This window comes from Metopolophium dirhodum, chromosome 3, assembly GCF_019925205.1.
Source record: "Metopolophium dirhodum isolate CAU chromosome 3, ASM1992520v1, whole genome shotgun sequence".
NCBI classification, from domain to species: Eukaryota; Metazoa; Arthropoda; class Insecta; order Hemiptera; family Aphididae; genus Metopolophium; species Metopolophium dirhodum.
The window spans coordinates 36,853,305-36,878,857 of NC_083562.1; the positions used below are offsets into that span (position 1 = coordinate 36,853,305).

At 32.3% G+C, this 25,553-nt stretch overlaps 4 protein-coding genes and 1 pseudogene across 5 annotated transcripts in view; 2 read left to right on the forward strand and 3 right to left on the reverse strand.

Moving 5' to 3' along the window:
• LOC132940886 (nidogen) overlaps positions 1–6,040 on the forward strand; it is a 23,181-nt gene extending 17,141 nt beyond the window's left edge. Inside the window, 13 exon segments of the mRNA XM_061008687.1 lie at positions 461–542; positions 823–998; positions 1,349–1,525; positions 1,594–1,670; positions 1,672–1,720; positions 3,587–3,835; positions 3,903–4,105; positions 4,190–4,352; positions 4,585–4,719; positions 4,915–5,200; positions 5,274–5,449; positions 5,580–5,688; positions 5,753–6,040. Coding sequence (XP_060864670.1) covers positions 461–542; positions 823–998; positions 1,349–1,525; positions 1,594–1,670; positions 1,672–1,720; positions 3,587–3,835; positions 3,903–4,105; positions 4,190–4,352; positions 4,585–4,719; positions 4,915–5,200; positions 5,274–5,449; positions 5,580–5,688; positions 5,753–5,870 — 2,000 coding nt within the window. The 3' untranslated portion in view covers positions 5,871–6,040.
• Positions 4,380–11,065, reverse strand: LOC132940887 (5'-AMP-activated protein kinase subunit beta-1). Of its 2 annotated transcripts, none has more exons than XM_061008688.1 (7): positions 10,466–11,065; positions 10,208–10,362; positions 7,262–7,355; positions 7,069–7,186; positions 6,259–6,371; positions 6,033–6,184; positions 4,380–4,694 (listed from the first exon to the last, which is right to left on the reverse strand). In XM_061008688.1, exons 1-6 carry the CDS (start codon positions 10,631–10,633, stop codon positions 6,038–6,040), a joined length of 795 nt encoding a protein of 264 aa, XP_060864671.1. In that variant the 5' UTR covers positions 10,634–11,065; the 3' UTR covers positions 4,380–4,694; positions 6,033–6,037. The 2 variants fall into 2 exon arrangements, with proteins under 2 accessions (XP_060864671.1, XP_060864672.1); XM_061008689.1 differs by having other exon boundaries at positions 10,432–10,560.
• A 1,053-nt stretch (positions 11,066–12,118) lies between these two features.
• Positions 12,119–14,002, forward strand: LOC132940894 (histone H2A). Its single transcript, XM_061008696.1, has 2 exons — positions 12,119–12,198; positions 13,478–14,002. Exon 2 carries the CDS (start codon positions 13,531–13,533, stop codon positions 13,906–13,908), a length of 378 nt encoding a protein of 125 aa, XP_060864679.1. The 5' UTR covers positions 12,119–12,198; positions 13,478–13,530; the 3' UTR covers positions 13,909–14,002.
• Positions 12,698–13,459, reverse strand: LOC132940891 (histone H2B-like). Its single transcript, XM_061008692.1, has one exon. It carries the CDS (start codon positions 13,116–13,118, stop codon positions 12,738–12,740), a length of 381 nt encoding a protein of 126 aa, XP_060864675.1. The 5' UTR covers positions 13,119–13,459; the 3' UTR covers positions 12,698–12,737.
• A 5,905-nt stretch (positions 14,003–19,907) lies between the features above and the next one.
• On the reverse strand, positions 19,908–20,270 carry LOC132940670 (histone H3-like; annotated as a pseudogene).
• Between the last annotated feature and the right edge of the window lie 5,283 nt (positions 20,271–25,553).

Genomic DNA, 25,553 nt, shown 5'->3' on the forward strand with positions numbered 1-25,553 from the left:
CTCAATTTACTTAAAAACGTTGTATTCTTTTGTTCAATTTATTCCTTGGAGGTGTGCGCTACCACATGATTTTTTTACAGAGTTGAATTATCAATAATGAATGTGTTACAACTTACAGTAGTGCGTACTCAACAATTATCTAACAATAATTATTTATTTTTATCTAGTTAAAAGTTTCTATCTAGTGTTTTGATACGGTTAATTATTGGGGGTGTTGCATGGCCAACCACCCCCCCCCCCCCCCCCCCCCCCCTACCACCATGGCTATGCCACTGTGTTTTCATAATAGTTCTATCTGAATATTTGATTAATAAGGTTGTCATTACAACTGTCATAAGACTGGTATATTTTGATAAAAATCACAACTGGAATTCCCTCCCCTTTATTTCCTGGAAGGGGGTTATATAAAAAAATGTATGTATTTACCTATGTCAACGTCGAAATTTATAAATTTTTTCAGAACCAATATCAAGGGCATACAACATCGAAAACAGTGTTTGTGATGTACCTGATAATATCAGCACTTGTTCCTGTATCCAAGGGTAAATTAATCGTTTATTTATCAGGAACTGTAATGACGTAACTTATATATTATTTAAGTATAATGTTTTTAAAGTCGTAATTAATAATAATGTACTCAAATTATTTTTAAAAAACAATATAGATACAGTGCAATTTCCATTTAATGAAATATTTTTGAGAACCAATTTTATTTAATACGATATTTCTGTTTGTCCGTGAGACTTTGTTATTTGGAAGTTTCACTTTTTTTTTACGTTTTCTTGGATTAAATAGTACAATTTGATATTTTTTCGACTATAGTTACGAAATACGTTTGCTGTCAGGCGACTCCACCGATTTCGAATGCATAGATGTCAACGAATGTAATATACCAGAAGTCTGTCACAGGGACAGTCATTGTACGAATTATCCGGGTACCTACGCCTGTGCTTGCAACGCAGGTTTCATAGGCGATGGACTTAGGTGTTTACCGTTATGTAAGTTCATACGAAGAGTGATCAGTTTATTCACATTTATTTTAGCGATCGTTGTTTTCGAAAAAAAGCAATGGTATTTTTAATATTGTAGCCTAAATAAGGCACAACATTGTAATTGATTTCTCCATCTTCCACACGCGTATAGCCTCTCTCTCCGTATATTTCACAAAAATGTAAATAGGTGCCTACCATTATGATTTATGACGGAAAATTAATATTTGTAACCAATTTTTTACCAAAAATATAAAAACTAATTTAGCAAACTAGGTTAGGCACTAAAAGCAAGATTGTATATTATATACATTTATACTTTCTATATTAATTGCATAATTTACGAAAATTGTTCATAGACCCCAGATGCCGGTTGGAAGGAAGTAGATACATAGGTCAGGGGTGTCCCGTGAAGAAAACTTGTACCCAAGATTTGTGTCAATGTCCGTCATCGTACATTGACGTCGGAGAATATTGTGCGCCCTATGATGATATTACGACCGTAGAACCGGAGAGCACCATAACAGAATCATCGAGTGAGTTTCGGTCTAACAATAGTTATGTTGTTTATTAATTGTATAACTTGTATTAAAAATGATTGCAGTTTCGTGTGCTGAGATCAACACGTGTCATGCTCATGCCCAATGTAACTATATAAATTCTCAACAACGACACAAGTGTTCAATGCAATCCGGGTTATGAAGGAGACGGATATGAGTGTTCGATTATTGGTAAGAAATCTAAGAATCAATAGTTTACATATTATTAACTAAGACTAAGGACAGAATATTAATTATTAATAGGTATCCTTTAGTTATTTCTGTTCTAAATACCTAGTGAAGATTCTATAGTTTTGTTCATGCACATTTAATTTTTAAATAGGTACCTACTAATAAATATGTATTATACATTTACAAGTAATAACCATGAACTACGAAAGTATGGACTGGACACGGTGGCTAAAATCGCGATCCGAAACTGTCACGGTAAATATTGTAGTGGGGGGGGGGGGGGGGGGAACTATGCAATTAGAGCGCTATAATAATTACCACTGTTGTAGATATCTACAAGCGTGATAATTACATATAATAACATCACCGCGAGCCATAGACCACCGTCCAGATTCGCATAACAAATTATATTTTAATTATCGCTTAGTTCTCACCTACTAAATTGTAGTGACAAAACAGTATCACACCCCACCCACCCACCAGTCTGGTCGTGTCCATTCCATACAATCTTAAATCGTGGTAATAAATTGTAGTGTGGTAATACCACAAAACAATTAAATAATACCTATATAGTGTTCAAATACCTCAAAAAAATAAAAATTGCTACTACAAACTGTCGTTTGTTTGGTATACAAATTCTCTAATATGATAAGCCATGACCGAGAATTATTGTTATAATTCATTCTTTTATTGGGACAACTATTGGGCAATTTACATATTTTACACATACACGTATTTATGTGTCAAATGCAATACAATTTGTAATCACTTCATATAAGCATTTAAATACTGTTATTGAACTAAGAAAATTATCAAAACACTTTTACAGTTTTATAGCAATGAAAATAGTATTAATAATGCTATTATAGTTTTATGAAAATCTTATTAATCACCTATATACTTAAGAATTTATTATTAATAAGATTAAAATGGATTACAGTATTAAAATACTATTTCATTGTATAATAATATAGATTGAGAAACAAGGGAAAAAATATTATGAAAATGTAAAAACAATTAATAGGTAAAATAGTGATTGTTCACAAATATAAAACTCAAAATAACTAATGTAGGTACCTTTTATATTATTTAAACTATTTTAAACCAATAGATCTTAAACTTTTGTAGAACCTGGACCCCAGGACTGAGACAAAATGTCTAGGGTCCAGGCAATTTTAATGACCATTTCTTTTTTCGAAAACCTAGAGTGCTTAAATGTTTAATACATAGGTAGTATGTATATAATAAATATTTTAATACTCAAAATGTAAAATTTATTTACTTGCAGAATTACGCTTATAAAATATTAAAATTACAATTTTGAAATAAACGAAAAACAGTTTCATAGTACAGTAAGGCCCATTTTAGTTTTATGAGAAAATTGAATATAAACTACGAGTACTTACCTTCCTAAGTAGGTATATTAAAATTTAAATAAAACCGTGCGAGTTGATCTTTTTTAAAAAGGCAGAATTTTTGTTTATGTTGTTGAACTTTCTGCATTTTACCTACTATTTTCTCCCCTGTATCAAATGACAAATAAATAATCATTTTCTATACATTTAAATCTGAGCATTTAAAGCTAACCTTAGCACCTTGAACCAGTCTCTTAATAAAGGACTTTTTCAAACCACAATCACCTTATCAATTTTCTTTCTTCTTATTTAATTGTACAAAATACCTATCTTATGTTGCTGAAACAAATATTCAAGTATTTCTTCTAAATTACAAACAAGATAAGTATGTAAATACAAAATTAAAAACAGGTACACATTTAATAATTATTTTTATAAAAAAATGTCATATTTTATTTTATTTTTATTATTACACATTTTGTATGTTATGTTGCTACTAAAAATGATTTAGAACTATCGTGTTCAAAATCAAACATCTGTGATATGCATGCTAGCTGTCAGATGATTGAAGGTCATTCAATATGTGTATGCAACAGCGGATATGAAGGAGATGGTGTAATATGTACACCGACTGGAGAATGTGTCGCGGACTCAAATTGTGGCCCGAACGAGACGTGTATGTATAACGAAACCAGTTTCATATATAGCTGTAAGTGTTTGGAAGGTTATCAAAAGCTTGAAAACAAATGCCAAAGATCACGTAAGTCACAGTTGTATATTTTATTTACAATAAACCACAGTAATATAAGATTATTTATCAATCTTAGGCTGTTCATACGAATGTCATAGATATGCCAATTGTGTACAAGGAGAAAGAAATAATTATGCATGTCGTTGTAATAACGGATACCGAGGTAACGGTGTTACACAATGTGATCGGATTATTGAAACTGGATGCACAGAGAACTCGTGTCCTGCAAATACTGAATGTAACAACATAGGAAATACTTTTAAATGTTCTTGTGCCCAGGTAGTAATTAATAAAATAAGCTAATTATAATTATTTAATATTTACACAATAAAAACGAACAATTCCTAATATTTTTTTTTGAAGGGATATACAGAAAACTGGAATGGATTAGAGTTATCATGCTCAGAGACATGTATTGTAAATACTAGCATTTGCCATCCATTGGCTCAGTGTATGATTGATACATCAGGACATTACATTTGTCAATGTAGACAAGGATTCATAGGAAATGGTTATTACTGTAAAGGTAAGACAAATATTTGTCAATAACATATAAACATAATAATTAACATTTATTTAAATTACAATAGTTTATTTATAAAACATCAATTTATAGCATCTATAAAACAAAATCATAAATATTTACATAGAATTTATGTATAAAAAAAAAATATATATTGTTTTGTAGCCAAGTGGTTAGATAATCACTTCTGCTCAGACTTATTTTACCCTTATACTTAAGTATCATTTGTTTTAAGAAAATAAAAAAACAACAAAAGAAGACATTTACTTACTTGTAAATCAAGGGATGGCAACATTGCATATTCCAACTGTTCCAAACAAAACAAGAGGAGATTATCCAATTCATCTGCAATTTGATAAAATAGCCATTGGTAAGTATTTACAATTTTTATTTTGTTTATAAATTGTTATCATATGTTACATATTACAATAGTAACAGTTCAACATTTTTTTTAGTTTTGGACACCATTATAATGAATATTTAATAATGAGTTGAACATAGTTTGAATCATATAAGATTTGACAAAGTGCATAGGGTCAGTCAGTAAATTATATTTTATTTTAAGGTTTAGCAGTTGATTGTTTAGAAGAGCAGTTCTATTGGAGTTATATAGCAGACCAGACAATTAAGTCTGCTAAACTGAATGGTTCAAATGTGCAAGAATTTATTGCTACCGAAGCTACATCAACCGAAGGGTTAACTATTGACTGGATTAATAGAAAGATTTATTGGACCGATTCTGGTTTTAAACGAATAATGGCAGCAGATTTGTCTAATGGCACCCATGTAACAATAATAGCAAATTCTTCACTGAGTAATCCTCGTGGAATTGCAGTTCATCCAAACAGAAGGTACCTAGTATTATAATTTATATAAAACTGAAACAATTTAATTAACTAATTTATATATTTTATTTATGGCTAGAAAATTATTTTGGTCAGACTGGAATAGAAATAGCCCTAAAATTGAATGGTCTGATTTGGATGGCAGTCAAAGAGAAATTTTTGTCCAAGGACCTAATGTCAAATTACCAAACTCTATAGCTATAGATTGGTATACAGATGAAATGTGCTGGGCAGATGCAGGTTTAAAAAGCATAGGTAACTTTACAAAATATTTTTTAAAAAAAGTGTCTTCCTATATCTATTATTAATAATAGTTAATACTAAGCAATTTATTATTTGTTATCTAATATTATAAACAGATATATATTTTTTTCCTATATTTTAGAATGTATTGGAATAGAGAGTCGATTACAACGGACTGCTGTTGCTAATTGCAGTTATCCTTTTGGACTGACTATTACAAGGGAAAATTTTTACTGGACTGATTGGATAACGTATGTGGTTCTTATATTTTAAAAGATTGATACAATATATTACGATTATATATTTATATTTTAGAGGGAAAATCGAATTCACTGGAAGAAATGAAAAAGTGAAGAGAGAAAGTCTACCTGTACCTCTACACGGTAATGGAAAATTGTACGGAATTGCAGCAGTTACCGGAAAATGTCCCTAATATTTAAGACTGAATAAAAGTAACTTGTAAAGATTTGTTCAAATTTTAAAGTCCAATGAAAGCTCAATGAATCAAACATGGTAGTAGAACTATAATTCAGCCTAATGTGTTTTGTCCTAATAATGAATGAATAAATAGTAAAAAAAAATAAACATAATATACCATGTTCAGATTGGTTTATACAGTAGAGTAGTAACATATTTTTTACGATATCTGTGTGTTGCACTCAACACCATGACTCCATCCTTAATTGAAAGAGCATACAAATGGTTGAGCATCACATGGTTTGGTTCTGGAAGAAGTGTTGGTTCACACTAAGTACACAAAATTATTTATTAAAAAAAAAAAAATTATTATTTTGTATGAGAATAATATCGAAAATAATTACGGAAACTGAAGTGTCTTTGTTCAGTATCACTTGCAGAAGATGTGGTGGTAAAATTGGTGGTCCAGAAACTTTCTGCCAAGGAACTGACGAAGGAATATCTTGAGAAAATCCACCTAAATAAAAAATATTAAAAAAAAGTGATATAAATAGATTCTAAGTATCAATATCTAGATTCATCTAAATTCATCCAAAATATATCTATCATTTTTCAATTTAAAGGTAATAATAAACCACCTTAGTAAAAAAAGTGACTGAACAGTTACTAGGTTAGATAAATGTTGTATTTTCAATTATTAAGTGTTCATACAAATATAAATTAGACTAAACATTTATTAAAAATCAAAAATATTGTTTTAATATGTAACATTGAAATGTACTTAAATTTTATGAACAGAATTAAAAAACTCAGTAGTTCATATTTACGCGCTCTGAAGAGATAATTTTTTCTCAAATATTTATAAATCTGTTTATTATGCGGTTCTTCTTTAAGTGTTTGATTTTTGCAGATATTTCCACTAAATAAGGTACAGTTGTACAGATAATTAAAAATTCTCAATTAATTTATATATTATATGAACATATTGTGGTATTAACTTTTACAATCCAGGCTAATTTTATATTCTCATTTCTAATTTTAATAATACTACTGAAAATGTAATAATTTACAATGAAATATGCTGAATTAGTTATTAAATCTTTTAAGTATTATTTGTTCTTAATTTTTAATGTATCGACAGGTCATGTAGATATTTAGAAGCTATACATTAAAAAAAAATTTACTAGTCAGTTAATAAAATAAATGTTGATTACTTTTTTCAATGCAATTTTCGTCAATTGAATCAACATCTAGTGCTTGAAAAACTTCAAAGTCTGTTTTCCTCACTACTACTTTGTTATTTGTTATACCTGGATCACCTTCAATCATGGACTATAAATAAAAAGCATATTGTAAATTGATAGATTTTTCCATGCAAAATGCTGCAAATATTAAATATCAACTTACAACTTTATTATCACACTGCCAATTGCCATCAACACAAAATTTATAATGGTGTTCACCCTCTGGTAAGTCAATTATAGTTACAAAATCATTGTGACTGAAATCATAAATAAAATTGATAGTGTATTACTTATATATTTAAAAATAAATCACGTCATGTAGAAAGTATTTCATATATTATGATAAGTTAAAGTTCAATAAATTATTGTTAAAATATGTTGCTCTAAAACAGTGGTTCTTAAATTGTGTTTCCATTTGTAAGAGTTCATTGCGCTATTAATATTTCTGTTGTGAAAGTTTTAGTTCCAATTATTCCCACAGTTTATTTATCTAAAAATGACTTCTCTGCTATTGTATAAATTTAAACAAGTTTTAAAACGGCCTAGAAATCCAGAGTATGGTTAAAGTTTTTAGAATTAATACGTTTTTAGAGTAAATTTTTTAAAAACTGATGTAGGGAATGTAACACAGCTCTTTGCATTAAGTAATAAAAATTAAAAGATAAAGTATTAAATTTCTTTGTAAAATTAAGTACATATTAAAAATAATTATGAAATGAGTATGTTTTGGTATAACTCTTTATGTGTTTGTAATATTGGTTGGACTAGTTACATAAAAAGGTTATTTAAAAGACAATTGGGAAGGGGTCCACTGTTTGATAGTGTTTTATTAGCAGTCCGCGTACTTCAAAAAATTAAGAAATGTTGCTACTCTAGACAATAATAAATTTTTATTACATTTTAACATCTATTTTTTGTCGTGCCACCTACATTTTATGTAAGTAGGGAAGGGTAGGTCAAACTTATATTTTAACAAATTCAAATTTTTTTTCCTTTATTATTAGAATTTAAACTTTTAAAGGTTTAAATTTTTTTACAAATTTTAAAATATAATAGTTAAAAAACAATGTTTACTGATAAAAATTAATTAAAATTTATCTTCTGTCACTTTGAACATTTTAAACTTGATTATGCTCAAATTATTTGAGATGTTTGGATTCAAACTTAAATTTTACTTTTAATTTTAATATGTTTGAGGGTTTGATGAGTTCAAAAATTCATTCAAAAGTCAACAAAAAAGCTAAAGAGTTGTTTTAATATAGAACAATATTAACAAATTAAATATTTATAAATATAATTAAACGTGAATTTTTAAGATATGATTTAAATGTAAATTGTATAAAAAAAAGTATAGGACAGAAAGTTGTTGATTATTTAGGACTTACATAAATCATTGTCTAAATAAACATTTTATGAAACATCTTAAACTAAATTATATTATTAATATTAATAAATCTTTATCAAATTTTTTTATATCTGAATTGTAAGCTTAAAAGGACGCTACACAGCTATTTGTTGTCTTAATTTTACAAGTGCGTAACACAGCAAATATATGCTCAAGATGACGCGTTTAGCTCAATTTGTTTAAAAATTAGAGTGAATCAACCCAGTGGCGCACACTGGAGGGTTCAAGGGTAGAAGCTACTACCCCTGATTTTTTTGGTAGGTGGGTTGACACCCTGGCTCCAAAATATTTACATTATAAAAATTCTACTACGTATAAAAATATTGAAAATAAACTATTGTATAATTATATACAATTAGCGAATATAGAGGTAACCGATTCAATATGCTACCCCTATTTATTTTTGAGTGCGCGCCACTGAATCAACCTTTAATGAAACTTGATTGTCAAACCTGTGTTTGTGTGTGGGTTTTTTACGATAGTTCAGTTTTTTAGTAAGTTATGCGTATTTAATATAGCGTAAATTGCTAAAATGCTCATAACTTACTTAAAAACAGAATTATCGTTAAAAACCCACAAATAAACATAGATTCTGCACCGATTTCTTAGCAGATAAAAATGAAGATACATATTTTAAGATTTAACCAAATAATAATTGATTATATTCTATACGTAATCAGAGTTCTTCACAAAACTATGAGTCTTGTAAAAGATACTTTTAAAATTGTATTTAAATACAGATACAAATACATCCATTCAGAAAGTATTTAAAATACATTTCAAATACTTTTAAGAAAAAGTATTTAAGAACAAAATATAAATACTTGCAATGTATTTAAATACTTTTCAAATACTTTTTTTTACTTTACTTTTCCACTAGTTAGTTTGCTAAATTAATTTTGTAATTACTTATTTAAAATTGTCATGATACATTCACCTAGGTATTACTAGAACTTTTTGTACCATTTTCAATTGTATACTGAAAAATGAAAATAAATAAAACTTGTTATATTATAGAAATTCTTTAATAATAGGTACCTAATTAAACAGTTCTTAATGAAATATAAATGATGTGGATATACAGAGCTAGTGGACAGGAGTTCTCAACAATTATGAAAGAAAAATATTTTTATAATTTATAAATAAAATAGTATATACATTTTTAAAAAGTGACGATCGACGAATAATTTGTTTGAATTGTCAAAAGTATTTGATTTTCAAATACAAATCCTACGTCCAAGACAGTATTTAAAATACTTGTCTCTAACTTACAAATTTATAACTAATGTAAACAATTTGCATTCAGCCTAACTAATTTAGTGTTGTTAGCATTAATTTTAGTTATTTGCCATACTGCAGGTTTGTAAGTTGGAGACAACACAATATTATGTAAGATGTCAGCTTATGCATAACAGTCAAGGCAATGTTTTGGAAATTAAGAATATTGTTTGTTACATTATGAACCTAATATACTCATGAAAAATCCAATGAATGTAATATATCAACAGTAATTATTAAGTAATTTAAGTTCATCTACGTATACATTAACTACATGGATCCAATGTTTAGATTTTCTATTCAAGCCTTACTTTTCTTCCTAACGATCAATGGTACCTAACTACTTACAGTGAATACAAATGCAAGTTTACAATTTATTAACTACATACATAATATGTATGGTTGTATTAGACCATATAAAAGTACCTTTGAACCATTGGTATAGGTTTCCATTCAGAGAACGTGCCGCTGATGAACACTTGTTTGCCACCGCCATCCCATCTGAACACGGTCGGTAACATTTTATTTTCGGTGTCGCTTTCTGACAATGAATTCGGGTTTCCGTCGTTGAAATCATCGTCCTATTGGATCAAGAACGGTTAAATCGAATTAAAAAGATAAAAAATTAAAATAATATTGAAAATACACACAGAAGTGTCTATTAGACTACCATTGTTGACATACATTTGGTTTCGATGAACTCTGGGGGAACAGCGCATTAGTCTCGTGTAGCGCATTAGAATCCGAAGTTTTATCAAACACAAACGCTTGACTTTGCACCTCCTTTGTCGGCGATGACGGAACGATCAGACCTGCCGACTTGTGGCGCTGATTACCGCTAGTGTTGCCCATAACCGTACACAATGGGCACAGGTGTTTACCGTCAAACGTAATGAATAACGTAACGAAAGACTTGTCGGTACTCGTTTGACTCTTGAGCCTTTGGAAAGCGATTGTAGTCTGACGCGACGGTTTGGCTTTTACACGGAATTACTGTTTTATCAATAATTGTACGTTTTAATTTGTTGTTTGCGCATGATAATAATATGATATCGTTATCGTCCCATATGTCGTCGAATATGATAATTATTAACAATTATTATTACAATACTACACTGTGCGAGTGGACAAACGTAGGGAATTAACACGAAAAAACAATAACATATTTTATACAATTTGAGTTATCAAACAGGAAAAAATATCACAGAAAATATTATTATGTTCGTCTTATCAAGATCACGGCGTCGTCGTTCTAAGGTCGTTGACGATTACAGTGCACGGTACGTTGTACGGTTTTAATGTTTTATTCTGCGTAACAACTGACTAGACAAGACGTCGTCGTCGCGTTTCCGGGAAAGTGTTTCCTCCGGGCGATAGCACTATAATCGATCCGGCATCCGGCGGTCGTCGGTGGTGGCAAATACTGTAAATGATTACATTTACATATTTTATTTAAATCATTATTCATTTACGATATTCAGTAGTAGGCATTGGTCAGCAGTCGACCCGACCGTCTACTCGTTTACATTATAATATGTATTATTTTTCTCGCATTATCGTCGCCTGTCGCCCGTCGGTCCGCGGTCGTCTTATATAAAATTTATTGTCGTCCGACGACCAGATTACTGATAGTCCGCAGCCGTTTATAATATTTTTGTTTATTGCAATCATATTAGTTATTACAGTTGTTATAAGTTATTATAAGTTATTATAGAACTTATTACCATTGCGCCGCGGAAGCATTGCGAAAGCAGTTCCCGCGGCGTCGTCGGTTCAAAACAGGAAAAAAAGAGAAAAAAAAGAACTTATTACCATAGACCCATAAACTATTGGACAGCGCATTCCACTCCACCCTGCCATCAATGCTAATTATTGCTAGGCGATCCATATAACCGAGAGAGAAAAAACATAAAGTAGTGAAGGAACTAAGGAACTGCATACATTTTAGTACTTTGTTTCTTTGCTCGCTCTCTCTATAGACAGAGAAGTCAGGGGTACAATATAGAGTGAACGAGAATAATGTGATTTAAAAAGATTGTAAAAAATAAAGTATACACAACTTAAATGAATGTTTTTAGGTGCCTACAATCAATATTTTTCCAAAAAACCGATTTACAAATTGGCTATTTTTAATTTTCCAATAACAATATTTATATCAGATATAAAAATTTTTATTTTCAGTATAAAAAAAAAAATGTTTTGGTACGTATACCACAAGCGTCTGTAAATTATATATTATATAAAATAAATTAAAACATTGATTAGAAGAAAATGTATTTAATTTGTCATGTTTTTCTGTTAAAATGTTACAGCCAGTATAATATAATTATATACCTACATCACCCTACCTCACAGTCACAAAGCAGTTTTTAATCAGTCAATCAAACTGTAACTATGCACTCAGTTTTATAGCTCAGGTATATATCAACATCAAATAGATATTTTATTATTTAAATAAGTATGCTATGGAATATATTGAATTAAATCTTAATATTTAATTTTATGTAAATGCTTAATCGTACTGACTACTGGGTACATGTATTTGTTTAAAACTACAAATAAGACCTTTAAATAATACCATGTTATTTGTTAGCTTTCAAAAAGTGTGTAATTATTAATTTTATATGAAAAAAAGTTAAAACTAAATTTATTTTTATTTTCTAATTAACTTGTACCTAGCTTTTACAGGCTTAAAAAATAGAAAAACTTAACTTACATTTTGTATTGATTCACAATGTGTGTTTTTTTATTTAATTTTAATTTTGTGTAGGTCTTCACCTTTTTGGGCAGTAGAAATGCTCCTATGGTTCCATTGGTGTTTACAGGTAAATGGTGGGAGTAACAAATGCGGGCTTTTAGGATTATAGTTCAAAAATTGGTAGCCCTGAAAAGAGCCTTTTTAAGTGTTATAATACCTATATCGCAGTAGGTTGTGGAATATCATCGTCACGTTCGATTACTTGGAGCTGGTGTATTTCGTGACGGCCTTTGTGCCTTCGCTGACGGCGTGCTTGGCCAACTCACCAGGCAACAACAGACGGACAGCGGTTTGGATTTCCCGACTGGTGATTGTTGAACGCTTGTTGTAGTGAGCCAGCCGGCTTGATTCGGCGGCGATGCGCTCGAAAAGATCGTTGACGAAGCTGTTCATGATGCTCATTGCCTTTGAGGAGACGCCGGTATCGGGGTGTACTTGTTTCAGGACTTTGTAGATGTAAATACCGTACGATTCTTTCCTCTTGGGCTTGCGTTTCTTTCCGGCCTTGACGATGTTCTTTTGCGCTTTGCCCGACGATTTTTTCATCGCCTTTCCTGCTGATTTTCCTCCTGGAGCCATGTTTGTGTTTGCCTGCTGAACTGTGTTGTATGGTACGGCTCGAACGAGTGACACCCTAGAAATAGTGCTCTCGTATTTAAGCTATTTTTGCGGTGCAACTACGTGCGTTCATTGGTCGACATCACCCTTATTAAATCGTCACATTACTACCCTCTGGGGGAAATACATCTGCTCCGGACACCCTACATTTTGCTTGTGTAAAAGTACCTTTTGCTATAACCTTTTACACAACTAACTCGTCATATTACATCGTCACATTTTTGTTTTACGTCTCATACATCTCAATTTAAGGGCAATTTCACTATATATAAACCCGTGTTGAAGCTGACCAGAGTATCATTTGAGTCGTGTCGTTCCAGTTGACTACTACTATTACTATACTACTACAACGTCATATACACATATCTCCAACATGAGTGGTCGTGGAAAAGCAGGAAAAGCGAAAGGGGGCAAGTCCAAGACCAGGTCGTCTCGTGCCGGGCTCCAGTTCCCGGTCGGTCGTATCCATCGTCTATTGAGAAAAGGAAACTACGCCGAGCGTGTCGGAGCCGGAGCACCGGTATACCTGGCTGCCGTCATGGAATACTTGGCCGCCGAAGTTTTGGAGTTGGCTGGTAACGCCGCCCGTGACAACAAAAAGTCCCGTATCATCCCTAGACATTTGCAATTGGCTATCAGAAATGACGAGGAGCTGAACAAGTTATTGTCCGGAGTAACTATTGCCCAAGGTGGTGTGTTGCCCAACATCCAAGCCGTTCTCTTGCCTAAAAAGACCGAAAAGAAAGCTTAAGCCTATTTTTTAATACCTATGTGCGTGCATTATTATTTTTCTAATTTAAAACGGTCCTTCTTAGGACCACCAAATATTATTACAATCTACAGAACTGGAAACACCATATAATTTTAATATTGTTTAAACATAAGTGTAATATATAATATAACTATCAAATTAATGAAGTGATTGAAATTATTAAAGTGAAAACAATACTTACATTTATAAATATTGTATGTCATCGAATTTATGACAATTTCAAATATTATTTAATTTATCACATAATCACATAAAATATTATTTTTTATTATAGCCTATAGGTATACTTAATAATTAAATGTTCACAATACGCAATTATTATACATGATGTATTTGGACATTTGGTATAATAATTATTGCTATTTGTTACCAAATTTATGAATGAATAAATCATTTGACAAGAGCAATAACTAAAGGCTAAATAATTGGCTCTTATAGGGTGGAATTGGAAAATCTTAATTAAATATTTAAATCTTAAATATAGTAATCGTTGCACTCGTAAATAGGTATTTTTGTTTAAAATATTATTGTCAGCGATATACCTACAATTATTTACAATGAAGCCAGACCACGTAAAAATAGATATATTATGTAAACTTTTTTTTATAAATAAAAATAAAATAAATTGATTATTTTTGGATGTGTAAGTAAATTAATATAGTATCACAACCTAATATTTTTCAAATTAATTTTAAAAATGTAAATACAATTATTAAAATCGATAGTCGAACTAGTTAGTAGGTAGTTGTTAGAAAATTATAGATGTTACTAAATCAATATAAAAAAGTTGGCAAGTAGGTAACACTCTATTGTAGGTACACGAGAATCATGGTGTCTAGAGAATTCTCTGCAATGGATATTATATGGATTTGAATCCAATGATATAAAATATTTTAATACGAACAATGATTCTGGCGAAGCCTATAATAATACTAAGTATATTTCATGATATTACTATGGTTAAAGTCGTTAAAGTAATTTATTTTACTATTGTCTGGGTATTAGTATAGTAGGTTGAATTAATTTTTGCCGAAAATATTGCATTTGAAAATTTAATTGTGTATATAAAATATAATAATACATTTATACATTTTGAAAGCTACAAACATGTAGGTACCTATGAATAATATTTTTAAATTACAACAAAACAACTAAAATCGTCGATCTTCGTTTAAATATCTTATTTCATACAAATTTGAACTTATAATGCCTATAAAAAAAACTTAGTTTGTATAAATACCATAGAATTTTTGGTTACAGCTAGTATAAACTATTTACGTGGAACCTTGTTTTAAATATTCAATCCTTAGCCATAAAAATTGAACAATTTATACATTTTTAACTACAATATAATTTGAAAATTATCAATTTGATAAATGTTGTCAAAATTTGAACTTTAAAGTTTAAACGCTTATAAAATACTTCATGGTTAAATCAATACATTCATCGCCTAGTTCAGATTTTAGAAACTAAAAAAAAAAGTAGGACCCTATTCGCACTGTAGGTATAACCGTATAAGAAAATAGACTCAGACGGTCAGGCACAAGATCTTTATAATTATAGTTATATATAGTAATTGTTGATTGTTGTCTCTTTTTTTAGATCAATTTATTTTAATTAGGTAAACTTTACGATATTTATTCTTTAAAAACGTAATTTTGGAGAACGAAGTTTCACATATGTATGTAGAGCCAAAATATATCCAAATGCATCATAAAAATAAATCAAATATCTACCTATTATGTTCAAAAGCCAACATTAAAAAATATATTTTTGGCGGTCCAGTTACTTCCCCTATTGCCGACCCCTGGTCTAGAACATTACTTATGTCGTATATTACTTAGTAATATTACTAGATTATTATAAATAATAATATAATAAGATTAATAACCTCAGAACCTCTCCAATTCAATTACTTTTTTTGCATTTATCACTCATACTTTCAAAATATTTGCAATCGAATAAAGTAATAAACATTTATTAAATACTTACATAAATTTATAATTTTTTCATTCGGTATTTAAAATATCGAAATGAAACACGTATTAACTTTTGATCGTAATTCGTAATAGCAGTGGCGTAGCATGTAACTTGGTGGCCCTGGGGCGAATAAAAGTTTGAGGCCTTCTTTAATGTAAACAATGATTCTATGAGGTAAAAAAAAAATGCATGTAAAGGTGCCTGTATTATTTTACTACTTAAAAATGTATAAAAACAATGACATTGAAATATTAAGTATTATATTATATAATGTAATTAAAAATTAACTTTCCTAGCCTTCACTTGAGCAAACTTGTCAATGACTTCATCCAAATTTAATTGCTGTGCCCGCTTATTTTCAATCGAAATAATTGACAAACCACTCAGCCGTTCCTCTGACATCGTACTTAAATTATCAGTTGTTTCCGTTTCCGTAGGCGCAGATTTCAAAGGCGTGGTACTCAAACTTGAATCATTTGCAAAAGAATCTTTATCAAAAAAAGCATTTATTCCCGGGAGTAATTTTTCTTTTATTTCAATACGCTGTGATTTTAATTTCTTTTTTAAACTTCCACTTAAATGTACACGTTTAGATATTATTAATCGACAGTATGTTAATTCGATAATAGTTCAAAATATTGAATATTTGAATCCTGAATCATCCATAACACAAAATGGTGGTCTGTCATTATTTGTTACCATTTCTGTATGTAATCCATCTAACAAATCTTGGTATTCCACATTTACTACTTTAAGGTAGGTAGGTAGACTAATATGTCTTTTTATAGTACCTAGGTGATCAAATTAAAATTCTTCAAAGAATTAATGAAAGTTTGTTTCTATAATTTAAAATTTATTAAAACTAAATACCTCCTTAAGTACCTATACAAAATAATATGCAAAATTGCAAATATGGAAATGATTTATAGAAATTAATTGTAAGCTCCTTTAAGTCATAAATCTATAGGGAACTATAATATTGTAGGCATATATAAATATGATGAATATCTATAATAATAAATAATACAGTAAATTCATTGTAAAAAGTGACTCTACTGCTAGTCTTCCTTTCAAGTCATTAACAGCATGTAATCAAAATTACTTATTGTATCTAATGTACAGATTGTGAATTATCAATAAACGCCACTAGGCATTAAAAAAAAAAGAAAAAAAGTATTACGTACCTACATTATAATTTATGACCAAGGCTCGGAATTTATAGCACAAATAAAGTACATTTTTAGCTCTTTATTATGCACTCAAGCACACCACAATAAGCACTATAAATAGCTCTTAACGTTGAAAAATATGAAAATTAAAATTTCATCAACAAACATTTTTTTATTTGAACTTTTTTATAAATTAATTTATAGATTTTTTAAATTATACAAGTTTTAATATACCTAAAATATGGTGAAGGAATTTGAGAAATAGAATATATTTATTCCAGCTCTGGAACATTTACTGTTAACTTAAATATGTAAAACAATTTAATACCTATTGTTGTATATTAAATTAATAATAAAATGTATTAACTTATTTCATTTAGATACATTAAGAACTGCATTGAACAATATATGTTTTCTTATATTTACAAATTTGAATGATCTACAGTTATTTGACAGAAGAGTTTTGTATGCCGAGAATGACCACTCAACATCAACAGACATCATGGGTGCGTACTAAAGGAAGCCTATCTAAATTACTGGATGTTTCTTCACCTGTTAGAACTTGTGAATACAATGATATTATATCATTCAATTCAAATTTAACACCATCCATTACAGTGACCCACTTGTAACCTACTGTGCAGCAGAGCGACATCCACTTACCCACCTTTTTTTGTTGTTGATTTGCGATATAATTTAATCGTAAATTTACATAAGTGTATATTATTAAAATTAGTAATTGGTCCTTATGATTCGTAAACAATGATTGATTTTTTATATGCTTATTCATTGTATTTGTTTGGAATACAGAATTACGTGTAAACACTTCTGATTTTATTTTCAAATATAATTTTTTATAAAATTGTTACCACACATATTTGTAAAATCTATGCATCGTATATTTTTTCTGAAACGGCACGAATATAACCACCATCCTTAATAGGTTTAATCAGTGCATCGTTTCTATCTTTTAGTTTAATTAAAAGATTAGCTGTTTGACCTACAGTTAAGATCTCTTTGCATATATTATAGTTAATTTTTTTCATTACTGTTTTAGAAACGAATCCTGCAATATACTCGTTATATTTTCTACATATGGAGATACATTGAAATATGATCTTAGATGATCATGGTCAAGATTAGTCACTGTTTCTTCTTGATTATTATAGTCATTGGTATCATTAGTAGGGGGGTCATAGAATCTGGGATGAATATTTTTGATTGAGATAGCATAGATTCTGGGATTTCCATAGGTACTGTGATCCACTAACATGGTGATGCACTAATAGTTTTTTTTATGCAATTTTAAATTCTTTAGCTGACGGATTGTTATTTTACCCACCCCTCGATCTCATTTAGCTAAAAAATGTTTCTATGCGGTCTTGTGATATTTTATAAGGAGTATGTATTCCATCCCATATCCATTTCCAATTATAAAATTATAGTAATTTAATACATTTTTTCAGAGCCCATACTATACCAACAAAAACAGTTTTTCTCAGTGAATCAACAACCCTGGTCCCATCTACATGCTTTAAGCCATATACATACTTCTCAAACTGTTTTATGAAATTTAAATAGTTAGTTATCATATGTTTCTAAGCTTAAAACCCTATTATATGGAGATGTTGAATATTTTGAACAGCAATTAAGTATGTCAAACGCATCATCTATAAATTGGCAGAATTCTACGGTTGGCCCAGTCTTTAAATTTTGAATTTAATGATTGACAAAATAACAAACCTTTACTTATTACTTAATAACTGAGTAGCTAGCCTAACATTCATTTTCTCATTAAAGTAATAAATATGTTTATAAGATAATTTAGTTGCCATTTTTAGACCTTTTTCTTTTTCTTTAAAATACATTTCTTTAATAAAATTCCATTAATTTTTTCTCCTTTGCTATTAAATATAACTTTTTATCTCCTAAGGTAGGTATTACGTAACTTATATATTACTTACCTATTTACGTGGAACCTTGTTTTAAATTTTCAATCCTTAGCTATACAAGTTGAACATTTTATACTAAATTCAAGGTATTCAAAGTACTAGATTCACTTTCCCATGGCAATGGTCGTAAAGTATTTTTCACCCTCCTACCACCCAAACGAGGATTTTGAGATTTACGCTGTAAATTGTTGTTTATAAATAGTTGCTATTGGTTATATAGTAGAAATATTTAGCAGATATTAGTACTAATTTATTATTGGTTGCCATTGGTTATTAGGTCCATACATTATTAAGATCAAGTACAAGCTATAAAATCGAATTTTTGAACATTGCCTATATCAAGGTGGATGATTTGCACATTGTCTGCGACCGACGTATTCAGATTGCCTGCAAGGGAAATATTACTGTTCAGACAACTTAACCTATACATTATAAAACTTATAGGTTATATGATATATTTTAATATTTACACATAATATTATCAATACGTTCTAAAAATGTATTAAACCAAAAAAAAGTAACGAGTAATTTAGTAAAAATTACTACACAAAACTGACTTAAATTACATATAAATTGCTTACAATAAAATGTAATTAAAATACTCCAAAAGTAATTTCGTTACAGTAACTTGTAACTTAAGTTAGGTTACTCGCCCCAAGACCCAACACAGGTGCATAGAGACGTTCAGAATCCGTCGTGTGTTTGGCTTGCCCTAAAATAATATAGCCACTTGTAAATCATATTAAACCAATTACCAAGAACGTACTTACCGATATTATACTTCTCATCATTATCAAAAATCTAATGGTGTCTGCGAATTAAATTTTGGTTTACTGATGATTATAATATTGTTTTTGGTGGCCTTGAAAAGGGCCTTTTAGGGTAATAATAACAATAATTCTAAGCACGTTCTCCACGAATACGACGAGCCAATTGGATGTCCTTTGGCGTGGATTGCGCACTGGAAACAGATTGGTGTCTTCGAACAGACCGACCAAGTAGGCCTCGCTAGCTTCTTGCAACGCCATGACGGCAGAGCTCTGGAATTGCAGGTCAGTCTTAAAGTCCTGGGCTATCTCACGCACCAGACGTTGAAACGGCAAATTGCGGATCAAAAGTTCTGTGCTCTTCTGGTAACGATGTGGCTTCTTCACTCCTTCAGTGGCGGGTGCGCTCTTACGTGCGGCTTTAGCGCCTCTCCTCCGGTCGACTTGCGGGCGGTATGCTTGGTACGTGCCATCTCGTAACTGTTTGATAGTTGAAACAAAATCTCAGAGAAGTATATCCGGTCCTAAACCGAAACAGTACTGTTCCACTGGCCAACAAATTGACAATATATAAAATATACCTCAGGCCCATCATTTTATACGCAGCTCCTGTTTGGATAGATAGAATTCGCCAATCATCTTAGAACAATGATACCTTCTTCTTCTCGGTAGAACGGCTCTCGCCTATTTAACTATTTCAGGCTGTTTGCCTTTGCTAGTCGCAGGATGTTTGATTGATTTGGTTGGTTGGGGTTATTTTTTTTTTTATTTTTTTTTTTATATTTTAGTTGTTTGCCTATAGTTTTGCTCTAGGGCGTTGTGTGTATCTTAAGTCAGGTGGTGGGGGGATGATCTGACCTATTCTTCTGAGGTGATTATACTGAGACTTTGAGCATCGGTAAAACACTGCTGCAGCATTCTTTTTGATGGTGTTCCTGACAGTGTCAAAACCAGCTGTGTTTAGGAGAACTGAGTTTTGTACTATGGTCGGTTGACCCAGGATGGTTCTGATACCTATAGTTTGGACCGCTTCAATTTTTTTCCAAGAGGATTTGCAGATGAATGGTGCCCATGGTGCACCAGCATAGGTTAAAATTGGTTGTATGTACATTTTGAAGAGGTTTAGTCTCGTCCTAGCTGGGATTGGGCATTTTTTGTTAAGCACTGGGTAGAGGGATCCTCGAATTTTGGTTGCTTTTTTGACTATCGTTTCGGCATGATTGGTGAAGCTGAGCTTATGATCAATTGTAATTCCGAGGTATTTCACATTGTTTGACCAAGAGATTTCGATATTGTTTACTTCAAGTTTGATGTTCAATTTATGTGTACGACCGAAGAGGATTGCAGTGGTTTTTCCCTCGTTTATTCGGAGGTGCCACTTTTTGAACCACTCTGAGGCTGTGTTTATTTGGCGTTGGAGTTGGAGTGTTGCGTATCTCGCATTATGATTGGCGCAGTAGAACACAGTGTCATCTGCAAACTATGATACATGGGCTTTTGGCTCTGTGGGCATGTCATTTGTGTAAATGTTGAACAACGTAGGGGAGAGACACGAGCCTTGTGGTACGCCTGCCCTTGCTACTTTTAGCGATGAGTTTTAGCTTTCTATTTTGACGGAAAACGTTCGATCTGATAGGAAGGACTCAATTATTTTAATGAGTTGCAAAGGGATTTTCATTTCCAGCATTTTGTGAAGAAGCCCATCATGCCATACGCAGTCAAAAGCTTTTTCGACATCGAGGAAAACTGCGGCTGTTTGTATTCCCTGGTTAAGGTTAGCGCTAATTTGATCGATGAGTTTGGTTAATTGGAGTGTTGCGGAGTGGTTCTGACGGAAGGCAAATTGTTCCTCTCTTATTTTACCAGCCAGTGAATTATGTAGGTGAAAGAAAATTGAACGCTCAATAATTGAGTAGTTGTTTTGCTGCAGGTGATTGTATAATATCATTCCTGCAGAGTTAGTTTTACGACTGTTCCAGAGTGGGCGCTTAGAGTTTAAGTCACCAGCAATTATGAAATTGTCTGCACTGTTTATGAGAAGGTCCAAGTCTGAAGGGTCCAAGGTAGACGAGGGAGATTTGTAGACCGAGGAAACAAGCAAGCTTTCGTTGTGGATTTTAATTAGAATGGAAGTAGATTGGAGTTTAGTATTTGTTTGAATTGATTGATGAATATTACGATGAATTAAAATAGCTGTGCCGCCATGGGCTTTAGAGCCCGGTCTTAACGGCAGGTCGTTTCTGTAGGTAAAATAGTTTGGGATTTTGAGGGTTAAGTTTGGTTTTAGGTGTGTTTCACCGATTAAAATAACATCAAGTTTGATTGAAGATGCTAGTGCACTGAGTTCGTTTATTCGTTTTGAAATGCCATTGGCGTTCCCAGTTTTGAAGTTTGAAAAGGTATTTTCATTTCTAGTAGGATTTTTTGGAGTTGTCTGTAGTGTGTTGGTTTGCAAGTATTCACAATTATGGATCCAATTGAGGTAGCTTGCGCGCGAAAAGTTTCAGGGGTGAGGTCAGAATCTTTAAAAACGTTTGGTGCAGCTCTGCGCCAATCAGAGGAGTTTTTGATGAAAATCGGTGGGATGCTAATCTTGGCTTTTTTCATTACATCAGAATTTGATTTGATAGAAACTAGGCTTCCTTCGGTGTCAGACGAAGCAAAGGAGTCGTCCGCTAAGGATTCGTCAATGATACCCAAAACAAATGATAACCAAAAAAATGATACCTGCTTTGCTTTGCTTTGAAGGGGCGGCTATGCCGTTAACTATACCAGGCTTTTGCCTCGACTAGTGGATGAAAGTTGGTGAGGGTGATTATTTTAAAATTGTTGGCCTACCCATGATAGTGGGTAGGGTTTGATCCTGTTTTTAGTGGTTGAGGGGGGTGAGTTTTACCTAAGAGTCGGATGTGGGCATGAACAGAGAAGGAGTTTTTGTAGAACATCGATTTAGATTGGGTACGGATAGAGTTTTGGATAGACTTGAAATTGGCAGATTTTAAAAGGACCGAGTTTTTGACGATAGAGTGCATACTTGTTACCGTGCGAATACCGATGTTTTGGACAGATTCGATGCGTTTCCAGTGTGAGGGACCGATAAAGGGTGCCCAAGAGGGGCCTGCATAAGAGAAAATTGGAGAGACGTAGAGTTTTAGAATGTTGAGTTTCGAAGTCTGTGGGACGGGGCTAGAACGGTTAAGTATGGGGTAGAGCATTCCGCGAACGCGAGTGGCCTTTTTGGTGATGTTTTGGACGTGTTTATCGAAGGTGAGTCTGCGGCTGATTGTAACGCCAAGGTATTTAGCGTGATTGGACCAGTTCACTGGATGATTGTCGAGTATTAATGGTGGGATGGGTGAAGTATTTGAACGTCCGAAAAGGACACCTACGGTTTTGGTCGGGTTTATTTTGATTCTCCAGCGATGAAACCGTGTAGTAGCTAGGTTGAGTTGGTGTTGTAATTGTATGGCTGCGCGTTTCGGGTTTTTGTCGAAAGTAAAGAACATTGTGTCGTCAGCGAATAGTGAGAGATGAGCTTTTGGAGTTGTTGGTATACCATTTATGTACGTCAAGTAGAGAGTAGGAGAGAGGCAGGATCCTTGAAGGACACTTGCGAGTATGTGTCTGGTGGACGAGAATGAGTCTTCGATTTTTGTGATGAAGATTCGGGATGTTGAGTTGAGATAGTTTGTAGAGGAGACCTACGTACCAGAGTCGGTCGAAGGCTTTCTCTACGTCAAGAAAGATGGAAGCGGTGTTTACGTTGTTGTTAAAGTTCTGGCTGAATTCTCGTCCACCAGACACATACTCGTGGGCGTGCATCAAGGCTCTTGTCTTTCCCCTACGCTCTTTAATATTTATACAAATGACCTACCTACTAATATTATTTCTCGAGTCTCGTTATTTGCGGATGACACAATGTTTTATTGTTCAAACCACAATGCGCGTATTGCATCCTTACAACTCCAAAAACAAATAAACCTGGCATCAGACTGGTTTAAAAAATGGTGACTTTGTATAAATGAATCCAAAACCATTGCAATCCTGTTCGGCCGTACAAAGACTACAAACATCAATAATATCCAAATAAATAACATTCAAATCCCTTGGTCCAGGAGCGTTAAATATCTAGGAGTAACAATTGATCATAAATTAAGCTTTTCTACTCACGCGTCAAACATTGTCAAAAAAGCTACTCAAATTCGCGGCCTACTATATTCAATTTTAAACAGGAAAAGCCCAATCCCCACCAAAACCAAACTAAACCTTTTCAAAATGTACATTATCCCTATCTTAACTTACGCCGGTGAAGCATGGGCACCCTTCATCAGCACATCTACATGGAGGAAAATAGAAGCAGTACAGACAATAGGTATCAGAGTAATACTAGGTCAACCGTCCATAGTAAAAAACTCAGTACTTCTTCACACAACCGGTTTCATCCCTATCAAGAACTTAATCAATAAGTATGCCTTAGCAACCTTCCACCGTTTCTCAACTTCTTAGTACATCCATATAAAGAATATTGGCCAGACTTCCCACCCATCACAAGCCTCTAGACATAAACAACGACCTAGAGTAAAATTATGGGCAATAAGTCAATATATAAATAAAAAAAAAAAAATCCTTAATTTGCAAATTCCACTTGACATCCAGCTACTAGCAAAGGCAAAAAGCCTGGCATAGAATATAGGCGTAAAGCTGTCCTACCAAGTAGTAGTAGTAAATTTATACGGAGGTCATCCCACTCAATGCAAAGCCTAGTTATAACGGAGGACCAGCCTGGGGGTGCTCTTGTCTCAAAACAGGACTGGAGCCGTCTCTAGGAGGTCTAAAACTCATCACTAATAAATATAACAGCGTCACTAGGTTCGTAAGGAACACTACGGAACCAAATAGTCAATGGATCAAAGAACTTAATATTCAACAAAGCGAAGATCTTCAATCGCTAGCATATAATGGATCATATCATTATCCATCGAAAATCTAATGTAACTAATCCTCACCTCACCATCACCATCCCTTCTATCACTCATACATACAAGCATACTCTCTATCAACGGACATTCGACGACAACCAAACTTGCTACACTCATCGACGATCTGTAAATCAATACTAACAACACAGACCACTGCAGCCATATTCCTAGACATGGAGAAAGCATTTGACAGAGTTTGATATGATGGACTAATTCACAAACTTCACACAATGTCTACAGTCCCTCTCCTCTAATAAAAACTTTACAAAATCCTTTTTGTCAAACCAAACCTTCAAAATCAAACTCTGTAACCATACATCTACAGAAAGAACGATAAAAGCAGGTGTCCCTCATGGCTCATTTTCCCCCCTTCTATACAGCCATTATATAAACGATCTCCCAGCCACCCCCCATATGTGTCACGTCCCTATTCGCTGACGACATGATGTTTCATTCTAGAAACACGTCAAAGAATATAGCAATAAACCATCTACAGAGACAAGTGAAAACAATAACTGACTGGATTTAAAATGGTGCCTAAAACTTAACACCCAGAAAACAGTTTCAGTACTCTTCGGGAATAGACGCAATGCGTCCAGTCGTCAAATAAAAATACAAGATACTACAATTGCTTGGAAAAATAGAAATACATATCTCGGTGTCACCCTCGTTGAAACACTTCAGCTACACCATTATGTTAAATCTTGCGTTCATAAAGCTTAACAAGCCAGAGCTGCACTGTAACCGAAAACAAAACAGTCAATCTCGCATACCGAT